Source organism: Parus major, chromosome 2 (genome assembly GCF_001522545.3).
Source record: "Parus major isolate Abel chromosome 2, Parus_major1.1, whole genome shotgun sequence".
NCBI lineage: Eukaryota > Metazoa > Chordata > Aves > Passeriformes > Paridae > Parus > Parus major.
The window spans coordinates 61,626,926-61,650,140 of record NC_031769.1 but is presented as its reverse complement, the minus strand read 5'-3'; the positions used below and the strand labels follow the sequence as shown (position 1 = coordinate 61,650,140).

Below are 23,215 nucleotides of genomic sequence, written 5' to 3'. Positions count from 1 at the left end.
TGGAGGCCAAGAGGACCAACACCATCACTCAAGTTCATTAATTCTGGATGGCTCAGAGTACAAACAGTGTAAGATATGTAATGTATACATATGTAACATATGCTTGAAACCCAGGACTGGTGTTATTTCGCATCTTTTAAAACATACAAAAACCTAGCGTAACAGGCAGATGTCAGGGAAAAGATACAAAAGAAGGGGGTTCAGTTCTGCCTGTTACTGGTTCCTCTCTGTGAAAGTTTTGAAAGTTATGTTTTTCACTGAATACAAACCAAATTATTTTGATAGCTGAAACCCTTTTGATAATTCTTAGGTAGACAAGTCCCTTAAATTAATGTCCAGGTGGGAGAAGTGCAGCATTTTCCCAGTATGTGGAGGGGTCTGTTCTGGTTTATGTAGAGTCAGAGAAGTCAAATGAGCTAACACTGGACTGTAATGTGAGGGTGTCATTTCTGGTTAGTGGTTAAACCTGCCAAAGATCTACTCAGCACACACAACCTCAAAGATTTTATTTCTTATCTTAATTTTTACCCTGTTCTGTATTGTATTCCGTATAATTACATGCTTTGGGTATTTCTTTTTTCATAACCAATATATAAAAAAATTAATCATTTTTAACAGTACCAATTGCCTGCATTCAAGTGATAACTATCACATAAAATGGAATAGTAGCCTTTGCTGACCAAAAAGGGTTCAAAAGAGGTTTAGAGGTAAGAAAAGTGTTCAGAAGCTATTTGCTCTGTTAGACCCTGCCTGGGGTTGGAACAGCTGCACTGTTTAGGAGTGGTATGGGAAAATTTTTCCATGTTAGGTTTGCTTAGTCTGAGGCTGTGTACACAAGCACAGACTCCGATCCAGGATAAAACCCTGCACAGGCAACACACACAGCCAGGATAAAAGGCCACAGTGGGTGGCTGCAGAAGAAAGCAAGGTTCGCTCCAGCTGGGTGACAGCTCAGGGACACCCTTGCTGTACTTCTGCGTTTATCTCATTTTCTGAACCTCTGAAGATTTTTCTCTTCCATACAGTACTGAAATACACAGGTAAGTATTTTATAACAGTCTTTTACTGCTGCCTGATTATTTCTTTTAGTGACACATTTTTCAATGTCAGGAAAGTCAGGGAACATTCACATTATAATTATCATCATCCTGATACTTGTGATCTCTCTTGCTCTCATACATCTCTTGGTCATTCATTTTCCAGGCTGAGTAGTGCTCTCGTATTTAATGCAGAGGCTAATTAATAGTTTTAACCATTGATCTCTGCTGTGCTTTTTCTAGTTCTGCAATTAGGGGCTCTGAATTGTGCAAACCACCGAGACTACACAATGCTAGAGCAGTTTCTGCTTTGTTATCTTGTTTATCTTTGTTATCTATCTCCTTGTAATTCTTAACATTCAATGTATTTTTGTTATGCCACTCCAGAGCACTTGACTGACAGCTCCACAGGAATCCAAAGACCTCTTTTCTCAGTAGCAAGAGCCCATCATTCAGAGCCCGTCTCTGTATCTGTCACATTAGGATTATGTTTTTAAATTTAAATTTAGCATTTATCAACACTGAACTTCATCTAGCATTTTCTCACTTGGACCGCTCAGTATCATGATATCTTTCTATAACACTTCATAGCTTAGATTGTTAGTGGCATTACCATTAATATCCTCAGCACAAAGGATTAGTTTTGCTAATAACTTCCCTTCTTAAGTTATTTTTGGATACATGAAACTGTGCTGTTACAAACTCCTGAGGAGTGCAGAAAGAGACCTCCTCCCTTCATGATAAAAACTGACCTGTACTCTGCTTTATTTATATCAGTTATTCTTTTAGTGTGTGTGAACTTCACCTCTCAATTTATTTAAGAGCCTTTTCTCCTAAAAATAATGCTTACAGACTCTGGTCAGCTGCAACTCTTGTCCTTACCTACTTCCAAAAGTTTCAAGAGCTGGAGGCCATTACCTTGCTGCAAAAGCCACCATGGTGGCTGCCCTGTTTTCATATTTTTGTACATTTACTTCTTTCACAGCAGTGGTTAATTTCCATTTTACTGCTCTTCCAAGATTCTTAATCTCTGCTCTCCACCACAGCACAGCTTTTTTCCTACTGAGGACACCAGGTAGACCTCTGTAGGACCACTTTCCCTTTGGTTTCATCTGAAGGAGCCACATGTGCTCAGGGTGGGACAGCTCTGTGACAGGAGCCAAGGAGTGGGACACCTGTGGTGTTTTAAAGTATGTTCCTCACCCCAGTTAAAACTGGAGGTGGGGAAATATCTGTTCAGCCCCTGCCATCATCTTCCATGGATGGCCATGGAGTACTATAGACGGAGCACATACTGTGCTAATACCACAGTTTTCCTATCAGGGAGATCAGTGCACAGGGATTCAGTCACTGGTAACAGAGTTAAACCTGGCTTATGGACTGTAAACTCTCCTCTGTGTGCAGCAGTGCTGCTTCAACTGGAAGACTAACTCCATCTTTCCTATGTACTTCTTCCTCTTGTACTACAGTACCAGCTGAGTCTCTTCCCACCCAGTTTCTGGTAGGCCCTAGAGCATCAAAGCCTTCCTTTAAAAACAGACATTCCCTCTTATTTCCAAACATCTAACCCAGGGAGCCTTCATTTAGTTCAACATTCTCTGTACTTCAGCTTCCTGAGTTTCACTGACTTTGCCCAGTGCCTTATTTGAAGCTATGGAGTTATCCCTTTGCCATTCCAAACACACACTCTTCCACCACAACTCTAAATCTTCTTCTCATCCTCGCCTTAAAATGTCAAGAGCTCCTAGGGTGCTTTTTAAAAAACAGCAACCTTGTTCCAAGTATGGTCTAGGTTAAACCTGACTGTCCCTTTACACAAGTGTTTATATAAACTCCTTTATTCCAAAAATTTTTCCAAAGTATTTGTAAGACTGAAATCAATGCCATTTCAGATGCAGAATTTCATTTTTCCATGTATTAAAGGAGATTAAGCAGCCATTCAATACAGAAATGAAACAACATCATTTTAGTAATATAAAGATAGTCACTATAAAAAAATCAGGTCACAGTATCACAGGATGAAAACAAAGTGAATTTATCAAACCCTAAAAACTGTCAGTATTGCTGTGGAGAACGAACAGACAGAAGATACAGTTGTTTATCAGAGGGATCATTTAACAGTCCAAAAGGGGAATCTTGCCCATTTCACAGAACCTCTCACCACCTCTGGAAAGCACAATCCTGGCCAGCATTGTGGCAAAGATGGCAAAGTGCCTTGTCAAAGTGGAGGAACTAAAGAATAATTTCCAAAATTAAAGGGAATTAAAAACATAAGACAGTTTGAGGACAGAAAGGGAAGGGAAAAAGAAAAAAAAAAAAGAGAAATGAAAGAACAACACAATGTTTCAAAAGTTGTTTTGTTATAAACATGTTATCTGTGGGTCTTGTAAAGTTTGTGAGAGCTGTGACTTCAATTTCCAAGGTAGGTTATCATAGACTGTAATCTCCTGGATTTTCAGTCAGCTTATATTTACCCAGTGTAAAGCTCTTAAAAATTAATCAAAAGAAACTGTTCTTCAAAATTTGAGGCACCAAGAGCTGTTTAATTGCTGCATAGTGATTTCTGTCTCATACAGGAGTAGCATTTCCACAATATCAAACAAGTGTTCAGTAGAGCGATAAATACAGCACATGGAGCTAATATAATCATGTATTTTCAGACAGGAAAGGTTAGCTCAGGATTCTTATGCCTTACTTATAGATATACACAATTCCCACCTTCCCCCAAAATAAATATATAATAAAAATAACCTTTTATTTCAAACTGAGTTAATATACAGTTAGTATAACCAGGCTGGAAGAATTCCATTTACCCTAAAGAAGCAATCCCTAACTGTGGACATATTATAGGTAATTACTTAGTAACTTGGTCTGAAGCTGTAAAGGATAATTTACTAATGGCTTAGCTATGAAACATACCAAAATAGTATCTGTAGCCCAGAGTGTATTTCAGAAGGTTGGGCACACAATTAGTGACGTTTATTCTTTTTCCAAGAACACAGAAATGTAGCCAGAATCATGATGACTGGACAAGTCACCTGTTTCTGCAGGCAACCTGCCTCAGCCAGTTGTGTGAAAAGGGAATGGGAAGGTTATTTATTTACATCTGTTATTGGATGGGCTGGTCAGTGAACCTAAGGATTTTCAAGTTGAGTAAAATTGAAATTGCCCTGATCAACAGTTTTTCCTGAATGAAGGGGCAGAGAAGAACAAGCAATACAGCTGTAAGTATTAACTGACTCTGCCTACCATTGGAACTAACAAGCACAGTTATTCAGATATTTGCACCTGAGATTCTAATGGTTCTAGAAAACATCACTTAAAAAAAATTAGTAAGCATAATACAATGTATAATCATTAGCTCTGAACAGATTTTTGAAAAGCTTCCTTGCAAACTGGTCTGCAGGCGTAACAATCTTCTGAATTTTTTTTATAGATACACAAGTCTTTAAGAGCCAGTTAACAACTCAGTCACTTTTCTGAAAACACTGGATCATATGCCTTGCAGAACTTTTTTCTTTTCTTTTTTCTTTTATTTATTTAGTACTCCAGAAAAACAGATGTAGTTGCACTACTCTCATAATGCTACCAATCCTGGAATGTCTGCTGTCCTTTTAGATGGCAGGGCCGTGAATCCATTTTAACTCCTTTTCTCAACTTACCTTGGCTGTTTTAAAGCCCATACTTGTCCACTGGGTGGTAGCAAAGTGCACCGATTCGGAAACACTATAGCCACAACATACTTTGGACACAAAGGATCCAGGAAAACAGACAACAAACTGCCCGCTCTGCTGTACAGTACGGTGCACCCTGATCCCCTCCTTACACAAGATCTCTGGGGAGATCTGGAAAGACACAGGGAAATAAAAAAAAGAGAAAGAAAAACAATCAGTCAGAACTTTCTTTTACAGTTCTCTGGTCCTCTTCCTGGCTGTGTGCTGGCACCTGCTACTGCTCGCGGAGCAAAGCTTGTGCTCTGCCAACAGCTCCGCTCCGGTGGCTTTCCCTCTCCCATTCCGCACGTGCCAAACCTCATCATTTGGAGTGACAATTGCAGAAGTGCCTCTCCTCAAACCAACAGTTCAAACTCACATGCCCAAGGACAGAACACTGTCTGCTACTACAGAAAGCAATGCAGATCATTCAGCTTTCCATCCAATCTTTTCTGACTTGGCACTGAACCACTGTGCTACTGCTCTTCTGTGAGATGTTAACGTGGGTAACACCAAGGGAGGGTTTTTGTTATGGGCTCCCCAATTTATCTTTAAATGTACTAAAAGAAATTGTTATCCAAAAGATAAACAGGCAAAAATACTTAAGTATTAGGTTTCTCCTATCCATGCTGGCATCATAAAATGTCATAAAATAGCAGATGAATTGATTAAATCCACTCCCTTTGTGAGGCTAAATACATTACAGGCAGTATTAAAAATGGACATTTATTGCACTTTCATGTCTGTTTTTATATTGATACATAATAACAGCCTTGTTAGAAAAATACCATGTGGGTAAATACTGCAAACACCGCAGTGTAAGACAAAACCAAAATAAATGCCCAACCAACCAGCCTCCTGATTAGCCTTGGGTTCTCAAATGGGAGCACTTCTCCCAGTGTTAACCTACCATTACATTACTTTCAAGCATTTCCAGCCCTGGAGTGCCATTGGCTTGCAGCAGGGTATGTACCACATCATCAAGTTTGTTCTCCTCCGCAGCAGGAATGCAATACCTGTTGTTTTGTCAGAGGAAAAGAGAAAGATTTACTGTGGGGTAAATTATGGTCCACAGCTACACAGTAACAGGCAATTCAGACCAGCACATTGATTAGAAGAAAAAAATTCAACACAGGTTTTCACACACAGTTCTTTTGGTAAAACACTGAGGGATTGAAGGGAAGTTGTTTATTCAGACTCAGTCTGATCGTGTTCAGCAAGTATCAAAAGACACAAAATCCCCAAAACAGAAATGTGAAAACTCAGTCCTCTGTAAAGTCAGAGGAGAGAAACCAGCAATAGGTTGATGTTCATTTTAACAGCACCAAACCAGCTAATTAGGGGCAGAGGTTTGCACCTTGTCAGCACCAATATATGTTGCTATCTTTACTATAAAAGGCTGTATTTATCATCTGTGCATCAACCAAAGGACCTTCACATTTAATAGCATTTTCTGTTTGTAACAGTCAAGAAACCACAAATTCCCCCTACTAGTGGGGGGGAATGAAGTGCATGAAGTTGCCTAAGACCTTCTTACCATTCTTACTGAACAAATCCCACATCCCTCCTCTCCCTTGTAACAAATAACCTGACTAAGAGCAGCCAAAGTGGCGGGAGAGGTTTCAGATTCTGCTGGGAATCTGCCAAGTTGCACATCCTTCTCTCCTTAGAAGCCAAGAAAGCAGCTGTCCTCTTGTGCTCACTGCCAGCACTGCTCCCTCAGCAGAATGACAAGTGACATGGGAGTCTTGAGTCTTAGAGCCACACATCCAGAGAACTGCTGTTTTTCCTGGATGCAGGGAGGTGATATGGTCACAGCTGGTCACTGCTCTTGCCTGCAGCCTATCCGAGAGGTGATGCCCAGGCAAGTAAAAAAGCTTCTCCAGCTTTATCATGACTTAACCCTTCTCTTTAGGCAATGAGACCTCAACCTGGAGCCCATCTGCCCCCACACCAGAAACACACACACACAGTTGTTTTTCCAAACTTGGAACAAGAGAATGAAGCTGGAAAAATTTTGGGGAACTGGTACAATCTTCCTGACATTCATACAATCTCTCCAGCAACCTCATGAAGTGTTCTGCTGGCCTTACACACCTTGTCAGGGTACTTGCTTGTAACGTGCACCAACTCTGTGTACACCACATGGAGTCACCCTGACTAAAGAATCTGCAGAAGGCAGATCTGCACTTCCTATGATCTGAACACCTCATCACTGTTCACTGTACTGATGATGACTTTGATTTCTGTTGACCTTCAAGCCAAGAGGCAGAAGACATGACATTATCTGCTCATATAGCTAATTGCAGCCACAATAAGTTTTATTGAGCTGTTTGCCCAGGTGTACAAAGACCAACTCCTTACATGTATATTAACAATGGTCAGGACCTTCCTAAGAACTCCTAGGGTGATAGAGAGGTGAAGTAGAACTTCATCTTGATAAGTAAGGATCAAGTCCCAACAGCAATTTTAAATGTATGCCATGTTTCAAATACTTAGTTGCTAACAGTGACAGCTTCAGTACATCTCCCCATGTGAGGTGTATCACTCTAGTTACACTATAATAACAGATTTGAAACAGGATGAAAATATTTAAATTTGAACCCAGATCATGACAGAACCCACTATTCTCATTTAGAGTCAGAAAATATGGCTGGAACAGACAGAAGATTCAAGCATGCAGTCCCTCACAAGACAGGCACAGGAAAATGCTTGGGAAGGATGTGTGAAGAGGAGGGGCAGCACAGAAGTGCATGGCAAAGTGCCTGGGGCAGGACTATGGGGAATGAGATCCTTTGCAATTGGTGTATGCTGCAATTGCACTCATCTGCAATTCCTGATGTACCTATAAAAATGGGAAGTGAGCAGCCAGTAAAGACTTCTGAATGCCTTGGAAGAACAAGATTTCTTTCTTTCTTTTAATGGGCACCGAGGATCCCTCCAGAATAAAAAGGTTAGGTCACTGACCTCTGCCCTGCATGCAAATTGAGTTCTCCCCTGTTTAATCTCCATGAGGTAAAACCTGAGAGATTAGAGAGTGATCTGAGTGATCTGACCAGCAAAGTGGTTTGAGTAGCACAGGGATCTGTCCTTGGAGAAGATGATTTCTGGGTGGTGGATGGACATGGCAAGAGGGAGGAGAGGTTTGGAGCCCAGTGGCTGCTTTGCTGTCCCCGAAGCAGCGACTGAAGGCAATGCTGTCAGGGCTACTCCAGGAACTGTGCCAGACCTGCAGATATTAAATTCATCTTCTCCTAACACAGCTGGGTGCTTTACTGCACTATTAAAAGTTGTAATGAGCTAATGAATACTAGCCTGACACTTCAGGCTGGCAGCCTTGCTGAAGAATAGCTTCAACAGACAAAGGAGTTCCACTTCCTTCTTATCAGTTATTCCTGCCTACTATCCCTGTTTCATCAAGGCTATCATCACAAACACGCCTTAAGCTATGTACTCATCTGTTTAAGTCCATCAAGATAAAGCAAATGGCTTCTTTACTTTTATTCTTATTGGGTTTGAAAAACAGGAATATTAGTCTTTCCTAGAATTTAAGCTGTCTGCATGCAAGACTGTTCAATCCCAAGAGTCATACAGTATGAAGAGTGGCCTCAGAACTTAATTAGGGGATTCTTGACTACCTTCTGCTTGGAATTTCCTGTCATTTAAGACTAGATTAATGTTTTAGAGATAAACAAGCTCACCTAAGGTTGAGGACAACGCAGCTTGCTCAGCAATTTGTCCTGATAGTAAACTATTATAAAAGATTACAGATTCCTGATTCACAGAACAGGGAGAAGAGCCATGAAATGCCCATGTCAGAAACTGCAGGTCTGCAGCAGAATCCAGCAGTTACCTTTACCCCTTGAGAGGATCACATACAGAACATTTCTTAAGCTTAACACATTTAGAGAGAGGAGATCCTGCTTTAATGGTTTTCTCCAAATTTCAAATCCTTTTGTTGGGCCATGTGCTTTCCCAGTGACAGCTGGATCAGCACCCTTGACATCAGCAGCGTCTGAGAAATGTGTAAGAACACACTTTGCATGTGCATAAAGAGCAGCTCATTATGCCACTGCCACCATGGGGACATCAAGACAACCAAAATACACCATGGAAAACCAAATGAAATCTTTCTTCCAGGAAAGGGTTTTAATTTCCTAAGTTTATACCACATTTTCCCATTACAACTGGGAAACCAGACACGCACACAAACCCCACCCCACCGCCCCAACACACACACTGGCCCTTCTAGGTGAGATTCCCTCATGCAAAATTACTATACAAGCTACTACTTACACTAGCCTACAGGCAGACACTGCAGGAAACGTGAAGAAAAACAACAGGAATACTTACCAAATGCAATCAGCACCAGTGTGTAAGTAGTCAATGTATGGAAGGTGATTTTGGTCTCGAGACCAGCATGAGGTAGAAAAGACCATGCCAATATTTAGCCAAGGAATTGTCACTCCTAAAACAAAGAGATTGAAAAATGAGGTTTGAGTAACTTCAGTTTGTTCAGTGAAAGACAGTTTGAGAGGGGAATTAAATAAAAAATCCTATTTTCCCTGTAACCTGACCCTTGAAGTTATGTCTTCCTATCAGAGTGAATAATTCACAGGGAGTAATTTAACGAATTCAGCATTTTCCACTAAGAAAATATCTACCAGCCAACTGCACTGCCCTTGAACTTGTTTGTTTTCTAATAGCTGTATAAAACATTTATTCTTAGGAGAATTTACAAATACCCATAATTCAAGCTCACTGCCACTGATCAGAGGTTGCTTCATGCTGTCAAGCATCCACGTAACTTTTCAACAGGTATCCTGTTTCCCAGCTGGTTTGTTCAGGCTCAACACCTGATCTTACCAGGAGATTCCCCTGTGCTTTCACTGCTTCTTACCAGTAACCTGCAATGGTGTATAGGCAGCTGGAGAATTTGTGTAAGTTCATTTAAAAATGTGTGTGCTGCTTTTCCCAGTGTTACAGACTACATTTTGCAAGTGTAGAAGTTGCACAGCTCTGTCCTGACACAAAATGACACTGATAGCCTGGCAAGAACAGCAAGGGATACTGCAGGTACAACCAGCTCCTCCCAGGAGTAGGGTCTCAACTGTTCCCTAATCCTTTATCTGCATGGCTGCCTCCCCCCCTTTAAATACCACCTGGTACATCCAACTGCACGTCTGCTCAGTCAGCTGGGGACCAGGGGTCCTGGAAGAGGGAGAAGCATTTGGTGCCCACAGCACCACATTCAGAGGACACTGACACGGCTGAAAACCCAGAGAAGGGACTTGGCTTACCAGGCACAGCACCAAGATGTCGCAGGATGGATCCTGTATTATTAGGAAGGACTGTGAGGTTCCACCCATGCCTGTTTGAGGGGTGACACAGAGAGAGACACAGTCAGTGCACATTCCCAGTGCCAACACTCCCAGTGCCAAGCTGCCCTGCTGTGCTCTGCTGATGAGTGAGGCAACAAAGAGGATGGATTTGGAGCTCTTACCTTGAAAATGGTTCAGATTTTCCCACAGGAAAACCACTCCCGTGGGTGTTGGTATCTACTTTTCCACAATGCACTGCTACATGGCAATCTTTCTGTTCCACTATCCGCCAGTATTCTTGCTGTGGTAAGAGAAAGCAGTAATGCATTTTTAATTTGCTGAACAAGGTATCTCTCATTAAAATATAAACCCCAGAAATTGACAAGGTTTTCATGACCTCAATGCAATTCAACATAAAATATTGCTTAAAAATAAGAATATAAATAATTAAAAGTCACAATAAGGCAGGCAAAATTTAGATCCCCTTGGTTTCTGTGTTTCAGCACGTCAGATTAAGAATTCTTTCTCTTCCTCAGTTCATCAACGCCTTTATTAAAAATGTTCCAAGAACTTTAAAAAAGGAAGAATCAGCACCATGTCTATTTGATAATTTTTTTCAAAAATCCAAACTAGGTAGCCTTAAACTGATTACAGAAATTCTTGAAAGTCAACTATCCTGAATCCCCATACTCAGTGTCCTGAAATAAAAACCTGAGCTGGCCTCACCTCTACTTCAGCTACTGTAGGCTCCTTTGTGAAGCACATGTTCATGATGTTTCTTGCTGTTCGGTAGAAGGTTGTTAAAGAAACAGACCTACCCTGTGGAAAAAGAAGATAAAATTAAAAGTGAAAATGAAAAAGCACGCCTACATTCCCCCATGTCTTCACCCTTTTCCTTACAGGCTCAAACCCAGATGACAACACAGGGAAAGAGGACAAAGTCACCAGAAGAGGTATGGGTCTAAAGCTCATTTTGTTGCTGAGAGAAAATACCTCAAAAGATACAGAAATTCAATCACATGAACTTCCCAAACTCACCATGTAAAAAGGCCAACTGAATGTTCCCAGAAGGAACACTGCTTTGTCCAGCACAACACTCAGTGTTTGATAAATACAGAGGATGGACATGGCCCAGCTTCCTACGACAAGTTGCAAAGACCCCAATAGGCAGCCAGTCAAATCCAGTACATTATCCAGGGACCATGTGGCCATGATCTTTATGTACAAGGAGCAGGCAAAAAAGACTTAGAGAATTCACAGAAATGCTCAGCATCAAATGTTTTATGTGGTGGAAGAGGGTCACAAAAAGCAGAGTTTGCCAGGATTACAGGATTACTGTAATCACTTGCTTTCAAAAACTGGTTATGCTCCACTCAATAAAAGCAGTTCAAATGCCAAGGAACCAAGACCTGTTATTACAAGGTTAGGAAAAGTAAAACACAGTAAAATTGCTGAATAAGTGCATTCTCTCTTGGCACTGCTGCAGGAGCTGGACAAGAAGAGGCTCTGACTTGGTTTTCTGCTTGAGCTACCGCAAAGTTTCCACGCACCTGCTTTCCTGCACACCTACACTACCAGATGCTTTGGGAAGCATTCTCTGATGGCTTTGAAGGCAAGAGCACGAGAAACTGCTTGCTTCCCTTCAGCCCTGACATGGTGGTGTGCCCAGACAGGAACACCTCTGTTGCCTCTGCTCCAGGGCAGAAGGAAGATGCTGGGAAGCTGCTTGCTGAGAGCTGGCAGGCACCACAAGGTCTGAGGGCACAGCTGCAGGCAGTGGAGTACAAAACCTCTTTGCCCCCTCACCAGATCCACTGCTCCTTCCCACTCTGCCCCCTGACCGCTCATCTGAGCAACCACAGATTTACAAACTCTGCATAAATGAGTTTTATTATTTGGACTGTTACCGTTCTAGTTTTTCAATTATGAAACAAATCTGCCAAACCACCTCAGCCTTTTCTTGTGTTTAATTTATTTAATAACTATGTCCAAGAGTAAACTAGAAAGAACTATAAAAGCAGCTTTCCCCCAGAGGCCAAGTCTATCACTCTGCTCTTACGGGTTTTAACGTTGTCACTTCTTAAATTGAATGCTGCATAATTAGCTTTAGCAAAAAAAAGTTTGTGAAATGCCCGGGGCCTGGGGCACTCTGATTCCCATAAACTTCAGAGCTGGATTCTCTGTGATCCAATAAGCAATTTCCTTCATCTTTTAATGCCCTCGTGAATGGTTTATTGAGGCAGCCTTTTACAACAAAACCTCTCGTAAAGCGCAGGGCCCGCACCAAGTCACCGCGCTCGGGCGCAGCCTGCACCGGGGGCAAACCAACACTGCAGCAGCTGCCTCCTTTCACTTACTTGCCTCTTCCTCTCATCTTATGCAGTAAAACAAAATTAAGGCCTCATCTTCCAAGATTAGCCATGTCTTTCCATTTTTCAGATAGGCAAGAAACAAAACAGAAGTATACAGCAAGAAATTAAAAAGAAAGTGGAAAACTGGAATAGTTTAACCCTTTAAAATTCCATATCTCCATTTTCTTCCTCTACCAAGAATTTGGTATCTTTTTTAGTCTCCTAAAAATTGTAAAAAAATTAAATGGCTGAGGGTTTTTTCTGTTATCTGTGCTGTTTGGTTGTTGCCTTTAATCTGAGGAATCTTGTAACATTTTCTAATGCCAACACAGAAAATAATTTAAAATGCTTTAATGGAGCATTCTAACCAGAACACAAAATGAATTGCTGAGGAGCAAAATACGCTCTCCAACACCCTGAAAAATATCTCAGCAGTTCAACAACTGTCTTAGGTGCTTCAAGCTACAAAGCAGAGACGAGAGGAAGGTTTAAGAAAAGAAATTCCTATTTCCTCCCCTGATTCTTCTCACATCTGATTCAGGGGCCATGAGAGCCAACCCAGGGGGACCATCACCACCACCACCACCAAGCCTGGAGGAAGGCACAGAGAAGGACGCTGCAATGCTATGAGCGTTAAAGACATTAAAGCAAACATAAATATGAGATGGAACTAGACATTCCACAGTAGCCACAGGTGGGAAGGAGGGGCTGCTATTAAATGGAGTAAGAAAATGCCAAGTCCCTCCCTGGGCAAAGAGAGCTCAGCATAGGATTTCCACAATGGTTTTATGGGAGGGCTGGCAAAACTCGCACTGTGATTTCTTCTGTGTGTCCCTCTAATGAGTCTGCTATATGCCTTCAGTTTGTTCTGTATGGAAACACAAATGCTGCTTTCAGTCAGCACTGTAAAAGATTCTTAAAATATTTTCAGAGCTAAAACTGGGGAAAGAAGAGTGAAAATCTTGCATCACAGCCTGCTTTGATGTCAGCAGTTTACTTCACACACTTAGAAATGACAATATTTTAATCATCAGGTAGAAAAGCCACTTACTGAAGAGTAAAGCAAGCAAGCATGGCAGCCTGCAGCACACACTTAAAAGCACAGCAGGCCTCACAGCCTTGGAAGGAAAGACACTGAAAATAATTTGGGAGTCCTGGCAGAAAGTCAGCCTAACACAAAGGAGATTTACTCTAACCTTGACATGTGATAGGGTGGTAACTGCTTCTGGAAGACTGGATGTCTCTTGCTAAAAACGGCTCAAGCATGTGTTGACTGCAGAAATTACTGTGAGAAACCCTAAATGTATGGCCTCTTCACAGTCTGAAGAACAGACTTTATGGCCTAAACTGGACTACAGCCATATGATTACCATGTGCTCCCTCCAGCCCTCAAGATATTGACCTAGGCATGTTTCACAGAGATGGGTTTTTGTTGGGTTTTTGTTTTGGTTTGGTTTATGTGTGTTTTTAATTAGAAATCACAGTAGCAATGTGCTTTACAAAGGAACCATTACAATCCCATCATCTGTGGAAACTGTAACAGGAGGGCCGGTTCTGTTAATGAAATTCGAATTTTCTCAGGAACACCTTATTAGGTAAAGAACTCTCCCCCATCCACACACACAGGATTAAAAGTTTCATTTGTTTCATTAAATGCCATGAAGCACTCTCTGCTTACAACTGATGCCAGCAACACCTTCCCTCAGTCTTTTAAAGTCTAGTGATGAACTACAGCAATTTTACCTCTTGCAGGCTTCCCTGGTGCATCAAGCCTGATGCATAATTTCTGTGTCTGGAGACTTGCTCTAAGTGACATAACCAGTATTAATGCATTAGTCCTCCTACAAGGCTTTACCCTGACTGCTGTGAAAGTGAAGTTTCATTCCTCTCTCTGCACTCAGGCTGAGCAGGCATCCCACAGGGTGCTCCACAGCAGGGATTTCTCCAGAAATCCACCAGAGATTTGCTTCGCCCTGCCTTCTCCCCAGCCCATCACCTGTGACAGCAGCTCCCAGTCTCTGCACTACAGAGAACGTGGCATGGGATCAAAACAGGGAATCCCCAGTGTCTGGGAAGCTGCTGGTCCCACAGTGGACAACCCAAGGCATTCTCCATGCTCAGGACAAAAGTATTTCTACCTGGTATTGTCTGACTCAGACAGGGTCTGATGCTGTGAGCACTGCTAGTGCGTTTTTTGGTGAACAAGCAGAAATTCTGGGAGATCTCTGCCTTTTGGGGTAAAGGCCTGGTACTCAGCAGACTCAGACTGGTTATACCAGCTACACTTTGCTTGTTTTTTGGGTTTTTTTACTTCCTAAATCCAATTTGGATACTTCTCATAAATCCCATTATTGCTTTTTGAGTGACTTTGTATCTACTGAACTTTGAAGTGGGACTTGCACTGGAAAAGAAGAAAAAAGCATTCCCCCACTAAGTTGGAAGTTGTTCATTCAGCAGTCAGGGTAAGGTGTATCAAATTTTTCATTTAACCATCATTAAGCACAGGATATTAAGAACAGAAATGACACTTCACTATTCACAAAAGGTGCTGTCATTAGATAAGCTTCTCTCCAAGGGCAGCACGGCAAAGAGATTGCTTTTCAAAGGTGTGACTGAGGCCAGAGTCCCCAAGAAAAAGAATTTTTGGGCTGACAAATCATAACAGGCCACAAAAGAAAACTGAAGCAAGCTTTTAACGCCCCAGTCATGAGCTCATGCAGTCCCTAAATAGCTTAACAATAAGTCATTTTGGGCTATCTGGCTTCATTTCCTGGTGATGGAAGTGAGATTGGAAGGGGAAGAACAGCGTATTTCTTTACTGGGCACGGACGCTCAATGCTGTATTTCTCTCAGAGTGCGGCTACGCCATTCAACACAACTCAAAATTGCACTGTGAGTTGCAGTGCCAAGTCCTGCTCCAGAGAAGGAGACTGCCAAATAAAATACAGTGAAAGAGTCAGCATTCCTTTGTAAATGGATATACTTGATATGTGGAGGACTAAGCGTCCATGTGACTCTTTAGTGCTGAGCAAAGTCTGGCATCGTGGATGAAAATATTGTTTGCATTTCAATTTGCCCTTTCTAAATGTAGTAGTATTTCTAGTGATGTTCGTTTTGATGTGCAGCACTACTTCACTCAACAAGAGATTTGCAAGGAGCAGGAATGAGAAAGCAGAACATTACTTTAAATGTCACTAGAAAATGAAAATACAATCTGTGTCTGCAAGGATAATTGGGCAGAGATATTCAGGGAACCTCTCACAAGGAGATGAAGGGGGGCAGAACCCAGTGCATCTTGTTATGACAATAATGCCTCCCAGCTTTTCCAGACATCCTGCAAGAGCCAGGCATATCAGGATAAAGCCACCAGACTGTCTGGCCATGATAACTGCTGCCTTGGGGATGTCATCGGCTCCCCTCAGACAGCTGGGTGCGCACCCAGACACCACCCACACAACAGCATCATTGGCTCCACAAAACTGACCAGGCAGAGCCAGCCTCATTACCTTGTATATACACTTGTGTAAGTCGCTAAGAACTCCATCCTCCTCCTCCTCCTCGTCATCCTCCTTCGTGGTCTCCTTTTCCTGAGCAAAGAGCCGCCGCCTGCCCGTCTTCAGTGGGACATCGACCTCTTTTAACTTGTTGCGGAAGCCATTTTTGTGAACCACGCCATTGATGAGTCCATTTTTGGGCTCAAACCGGGGCAAGGAATGGAACTTGTAGGCATTCTCTGAATGTCCCTCCAAAGGTCCTTTCCTCTTCTCCAGGATTTCCTTTTCCAGCAAGACCTCCTTCTCCAGTTTCTTGTGCTCCTCGGGGGAGAGGGAGTCATAGGAGAGCAAGTACTGGCAGTAGGCTTCTTGTAGCTTGGCCAGCCTGTCCTGTGCAGTTTTGGGGATGCGCAGCATGTCTGCCAGCTTGTTCCATTTCTTGAGGTCAGTCACTTGCTGCATCCCCCCCATCTCGTTGATCAGCTGGACGAAGCAGGCCAGGTCGAGCTCGCAGCCTCCTGGGGTCCAAATGTGCCAGGCAGCAGAGGAAGGGAAGGGGAAACACAGGAGCAGGTTAGAAAAGCTGTGGGCAGCTCAGGTCAAATAAGCTGCCAGGCTGGGCACACAGGGGACATGACAACTCCAGGCACCTGGGCACCAGAGCAGAATTGTCCCTCTCTTACATGCCTCCTGCTAAAGAGAGGCATGCACCACTGTTTTGCCAGCTTAATTCATTCACAGGCCGTATTGTGCTACTTGAAACAGCCCTCCCTGTGATTCAGTTTGCTCTCTTCCTTGAGTTTCGTGTCCTTCTCAGCTCAGAGCACCCCAAGCTATCTCCTTGAAGTGCATCTGTGACCTGGTCATTACCCAGCAGCTGGGCAGGTGAGAGTTGCCCAGCTCTGCAAAAGCCCACACCCCATCACCCACCACCAGTCCCACAGCTGGTTCATACCAGGAATAAAAAAAAACAGTGTCAAGCTGGGGCACTGGCCATCAGAAAGACATATACCTGTCCTTTCTGGAGGTGAAATAACAATTATCTAATATCTGCACAACACCTTGAATGAAGTTAGTATTTAAAAGGAGCACAGTAACATTATTAATTTCACTACAAGTAATAAAATCCATATAAAAGCCAAAGGGAGGCAAGGGGTTGTTTGGGGTTGGAGCCTGCAACTGCATAAAAGGTTCCAGACACATTATTCTTCCAGTCTGAGGCCATCCACATTTTATACTTCATTCTGGTTTTGTATGCTTTAAGATGACTAGCACATTTCACACTCCACTCAAATAAAAAAAGAAAAATAAGGGAGGAAAAAAAAAAAGAAAAAAATGGATTATACAAACTGCAGCATAAAAAGCAGCCAAATGGATGAGGAACAATAAAAGAAACATCATAAATACTCTGAAAGCACAGAAATAAATCATCAGTGGAAAGAGTGAAGAAACAGCCCAAAGACCACCTACAATTCAACAGGGCGCTGTTCAAGGAAAAAAGAGAATTAATACAAAACCAGCGTCAACATCTCTGCCGCCACACTGTCTCCCCTTTGCCTTTTTCTTTGAGGAAAGTAAAGAGCCATTATGCCATAGCCATTTCCAAGCACTCAGAAATGCCACTGCAACAGAGGAGGGCAAGAAGCAGCATTATGGTAAATATTTACTGCAGGATGCACAGCCACATCATCTTAACTCTTATAATTTTGCCTGCTAGCACAAGCAGGATTACTTTTCTCAAACTACGCTGTGCTGCATCTCAGATGCTGCACTGCTGATTCCAGTGTTCCTCCTTCCCTCTGCTTTCCCCTCTCCCACCACTTGTGCAAATCCAGTGATGAGGGAAGCTCAGCAGTGTAAACCTGTGTGCAGCATTTTGGCTGTGACTGAGGCAGAGCAGCACCAGAGGCTGCTGACATTTATACTGCCCACACAGCACAAGGCAAAGGTGTTTGGCTGCAGACAAAACCAAGCATAAGACTTTGAGTAGAATATGATAAGGGCGGAGGCAAAACCACAAGGCAACAGATTTATCCTATTTGGGAGTCCCAAATATTCCCAAATGCCCATTTGGGAATGGGGTGGGGAAGATTTTAAAAAGGTCTTGAAGCTGAGAAAAAGTAAACACCATTGGGAGAAAAAAACAAAATGAGTTTGGAAAGTTTTCGTTCTTTTGTTTTTAATCTTCCATACATAATGCAGTAAAACAGTAACTTCCAAGAGGGCTTCTGTTCCTTTTTTGGTCAGTGGTTTCTAGGTGCAGGCCACAAATTAGATGAAGGTGTAACTCAAGATAGCTTTCCATACCAACAGATTCAGCAGTCTACATGAAGCTGGGTAACATACTCCTAACCTGGGGAGAAGTGTGGCCCAGATTTACCACTACGTGTTTTCTCCAGCACACACCCACTTTGAAGTCCTAGTTTCAGCACTGTTTCAGAAAATTCAATTTTCTCCCGCATCATGGAATGATCACTCATAATCACTCTGCAATATTAGAGCTCGAGTAGCGCTTCATTCAACCAGAGCCTAAAGCTAAGGTTTGCAAAATGCTCTCAATTATAATTCCATTTCACACAGTCATAACTTTTGGAAGCATTTGTATCTCAGACTGATGTTTTCCAGGATCGACCTAAGCTTGCTGCTTAAACTTTCCTTGAAAGACTGAAGGGGAAAAAAAAAAAAAAAAAAAAAAAAAAAAGAAGGGAAAACAACAACAGCAAAAGAGTTCTAAACTCTTTAAAAGCACCTATAGCAAAATGGCTTAAATAGGATATCCAGCACATTATACAGAGGCAGTGTTTAACTTTATTTTTTTTTTAATTGCCTTTATTTTCCTAAGTTACTTTTTAAAGTAACTAAGTTACTTTTTAATACTTAAAAAGTATTTTAAGAATACTTTTAAATTGCTTAGAGAGCAAGCTCATTTTTAAGAAAATCTTAAATCTTCAGGTATGCATTTAATACCAAATGCTGGCACTAAATGAGCTATTAGCAAAAGTCCCATTTACTTCAATGGAAATGTGATTTAGCCCAGAGAGAAGGGCTATGTATGCAGGTATACTTAAATAAGTGTGCATTTATCAGCACAGATTATATGTTTCCTGATAGAACCAACAGATTTTTCCTCTTTGTGTGCTGATGGTCTCCTGCTTCTTTTCTCCATTTTGTTTCGATTTTAAACACAGGATAGGTGGGAAATTAACTGCAGAAAGGATACATAGGATGCAAATTTGTAAGAGACAATTTGTTTGCTCTGGTTATATGGTACCCAGCAGAATAGAATCCTTGCCTATTCATTAGGCTCTTAGGTGCTTAAATATTACAAATAATTAACAGTAATGCCATCTTAATGCCGAGTTAAGGTATTTCATTAAAAAGTTAACATTGTTCCAGGAGCGTTAATCGGGCTGTCTTGCACATTTTCTTCTCTCTCTTGCCAATGTAAATGTAATTCATTATTCTTTTCTATTAGCATACAACCATTGCATACATTAGGCATACAAAATGTTCACTTATTGCTGCTTGACTGATTTTAATTTTCAGATTTCCTTGAACGTTTTTGCACGGTTATTGCAACAAAGCGCTAACCCCTCGTTTCCTCCTTCTTAAAATTTTGTTATTTCTCTGCTGTGCCCTGCATCAGTTCACCATAAAGTCTGCAATCATTCTGTGTGCTTTTATGCATTTTCTCCCCACTTACCATATGTGATATAAAATAAAGTTTAAAAAGGAGGCGGCGGAGGGGGGAAGGAAGTGTTGTGAATCGTTTAAACAGAAAAGCGTGTCCTTTAATCCAAGCAGCGCCGAGAGCTGCCTCGGGCCGGATAATGCCTCAAAGGCAAAACTCTAGCCTCCAGTTGCACGCAGGTCCTGTGAGCTCATGACTCAAAACACCTCGAAAACAAAGGGAAGAACTAACAAAAATCAAAACCACAGGTTTCTTACTATGCGGTGGCTGCAAAGGCAGTAGAGATGGAGGCAGCTCATTCAACAGTTCATTTGTATGCTGCTGTTGTCACGTTTTTACAAACTATTGTCACATTTTTGTCACGTGTCATATCTGACAGCAGACCATAAACCAAGAATTCTGTTAAATAAGTGATTCTCACTCAGGCATTAGCCCTGGCAGACACCTGCTGGGAGAAATAATGAAACCTCCATTTTGCAATCAACTACATTTTACTGCCTATTCTTGACACTTAATGGTTGTTAAATGTCAGCAGGTCACTGCAAATTTGTGATTTTAAGTGTCTGAGTACCCAAACACAAGTCAGTTCTGAGATATTTTCTTTCCCCTTTGGTTAAATGTTTTTAAAGGAAGAGGCGGGGAGAAAAATGTATTAAAGCCTGGCAGCACTGCAACCTGTTAGGAAAACATCTTTGTAAAGGTTCAAAAATATTCTGAGACAACCTTTAAAACAAGGCTATCAATATACACAGTCACACTACCCACATAAGTAAACAGCAGAGAAAGAAGAAGATTCTGAAATCTCTGACAACCTACCTGCATCGTGCCTGGCCAAAGAAAAGAGAGAGATTCAGAGCTCTGCAGTGTTGATTGAACAGGGGTTTGGTTAAGCATAAAGACAAACGGAGCATAAAGTTGTACATGGACACCGAGTAGCGGCGGCACAAGGCCAAGGAATCGCAGCCCTTACCTATGAGTGGGAGTTCATCCATGGTAATGCCCTGAGATTTGAGGTGCTTCTTGATACAGGCCAGCCGCTGCACGTTGGGTCCCCAGCGCCTGCCTAGCTTGTGTATGTGCTGAATCTGTGTCACAAACCGCATTTCATCATTTAGCTTGCACTCAGGTCTCCAGTCTGAAGGAGGAATCACCCTGCACATCCCATACTTCTCTACCTGAGCTCGGACTGACTCAATGTATATCAGTGGGTCATGAAATTCCTTGGTGGAGGGCCTAAGGATGGGAATCTCCCCCAGCATCCCCCACCCAGACTTACTACTGCCCTTTTCGTGCTTTCCCATTGAGTCTTGTGGCTTGTGCAAGGACTCCGCTTGAGAGGTAGAACGATTTTCACAGGAGGCATTTTCAGTTTTGCCATGTGCTTGTTTCCCTGGCGTACTCTTTCCAGCAGTGGCTCTTTTCGGCCTATTTCTTTCCAAACTCTTCTCTGGCACTTCCTTTCTAAGGTGTCCATTCAGCAAAGGCTTTTCTACTGCTGCCTTTTTGCTGGCAGCTTCTGCCAAGTTGACGGCCCCTTTCATTCTCTTGGTGGGCGACTGTATTTTGTCTATGTGACTCGTCTCTTCCAGCCTCCTCTTCGAATTGCGCAGCCCCTCCCTTAACTGTCTCCCCACCTCCTTAGTGCATGTCTTTTGGTTCAACTTGCCATTGACTTTTACACCATTAACAGCGGTATTGTTAGACTTGGATGCTCCAAGGGATAGCACCTGTTTGCGGGTTTTTGCATTGCTACTTTCTATTTTCCCTGAGATTGTGTGGTTGACAGGTGAACTGGGTTTGTGGTGATTTAGTTTGGTTTCCTTGACCAGTTCTTTCTTGGCTTTGGTGTATGTGACAGTTCCCTTTGTCACTGTTGCAGTGTACTTCACAGTTTTGGACGGTGAAGGTCTGACTTCTCTCATCTTTTTGGCACTGGCTGCATTTGCACTCGGAGATGACATTCGAGTGACCCCGTTGACTTTAGAAACCTGAAATGCCAGGAGTGTTGTACGAGGAGCAGAAGGAAGGAAACACAAAACAGAAAAGTAAATTAATAATGTGACCACTCGGTCCCGATTTCCCATTTGCTGGACAGCCATATTCTCCAGTCCCGACTCCTGGCTCCGTCATACACTCTTCATATAATGGTTTGCACGCAGGCAAGAGAGGAGACTAGGCATTTCTAATAATAAAATAAAATAAAAATTTGGAGGTTCTTTTGACTTACCAGAAAGCCCCCAGTCTTGCCTTCAGAGGTTACAATGCCTCTGGCATTAGGAAGATTGAGGTCCCTTGCCTGCACTACCCACTCCCTTGTCTACCAGAAACACAGACAGTCTGATTTACAAACTAAAACCTTTATTACCTCTTTTTCTGGCCTTCCAGACACTCACTCTCTCCCCCCCACCCAACCTTCCTTTACATGCACACACATTTCACTACTTCTTAGCAGGCAAAATAGACAGCATATATTATCTACTCTAACTGGAATCTGCGCATTTGCAAAAAACACACCGAGATTCAAATCAATTTACCTTCTATCCATGCATACATATAAAAAGAGATGTGGCACACATTATGCACCAAACAGATCAGCATGGCCATGAAGGATCCAGTCTGTCATACATATTACATTTTGGGCAGCATGTTGTTGCTGAAGTTGATAATTTGAAATTAAAAAATGCATACCGTAGGCCAATGTAATTTTTTTCTTAAGTTTGGTATATGTGCAATTTTGCTGACACATATTCTATTAGTTCATATTGTGTCAATGCAGCTTAGAATTACTGGACTCTGCTGCTTTCTGTTAGACATTTAAACCCATGAGACTAGAATTTGTATTTTAACTGAAAGATGTGTTAAGGACCAAAAGCAACCCCCATCTACAAAGGGAATTGAGACAGCACTGCCAAAGCTAAACCCCACTACTAAAAAAGCAAAGCTCAAGTTCAAAACTGAAACAAATTTCAGCATTTACACAACTTTATACATTGTCATCTCACCTCCTTAAATGACTGCAAGCACAGAAAAGCACATCCAAAAGTCAGAAACATTGCTAAAAGAGCTCAAAGTGAAAGCATACAGTACAATCACACCCCTTATCAGCACTCAGGTGAGTAACACCATTTCCTGGAGAGTTGTAACACTTTCTCCTGTGGGATTTTGAAATTCTTGCCAAATCATTAAGCATGGAAGCTTCTCTCAAATAAATGCAAGAACTGCAGTCACTTATATAATAAAGATGGTACAGGGATCAAATAGAGGCTGCTTAAAATACTGTGCTATGGTCTTGCATGCAGTGACTTGTGGAAGGGGAATTGGAACCTGAGGATTCTGTGCACACACACACACACACGTTTATGGACATTTTCTACTCTGCACTCCAGAAACTGGAGCAGGAGTAATGATCTTTTAAAAACCATCCATATTCTTGTCCTTCCTGTGCTTGAAAGGTAGAAACACTTAAGGAAAATCCAGTTAACTGATGACATGAGTTTTTACCTTGAGCTTTTCAAAGATGTATGAGGTATCATATGGAAAGCAAACAATTACAAACAGAAACGCATTTACCCATTTCCCTTGAAATTTAAGCAGTACTCCATACTTGA

At 42.0% G+C, this 23,215-nt stretch overlaps 1 protein-coding gene and 1 long non-coding RNA gene across 2 annotated transcripts in view; one reads left to right on the top strand and one right to left on the bottom strand.

Moving 5' to 3' along the window:
* The window catches only part of JARID2 (jumonji and AT-rich interaction domain containing 2), a 210,260-nt gene that overhangs the window by 6,926 nt on the left and 180,119 nt on the right, over positions 1–23,215 (bottom strand). The window contains exons 8-15 of the mRNA XM_015617528.3: positions 20,578–21,595; positions 15,929–16,434; positions 10,798–10,890; positions 10,254–10,372; positions 10,051–10,121; positions 9,104–9,218; positions 5,661–5,766; positions 4,700–4,882 (exon numbers count right to left, since the gene is read on the bottom strand). Of these exons, the coding sequence (XP_015473014.1) occupies positions 4,700–4,882; positions 5,661–5,766; positions 9,104–9,218; positions 10,051–10,121; positions 10,254–10,372; positions 10,798–10,890; positions 15,929–16,434; positions 20,578–21,595 (2,211 nt within the window). The remainder of the gene's footprint in view (positions 1–4,699; positions 4,883–5,660; positions 5,767–9,103; positions 9,219–10,050; positions 10,122–10,253; positions 10,373–10,797; positions 10,891–15,928; positions 16,435–20,577; positions 21,596–23,215) is intronic.
* On the top strand, positions 954–11,643 carry LOC107199863. The gene is made up of 3 exons (XR_001519335.3): positions 954–1,040; positions 10,974–11,024; positions 11,558–11,643. It is a non-coding gene; the product is annotated as an uncharacterized LOC107199863 (long non-coding RNA).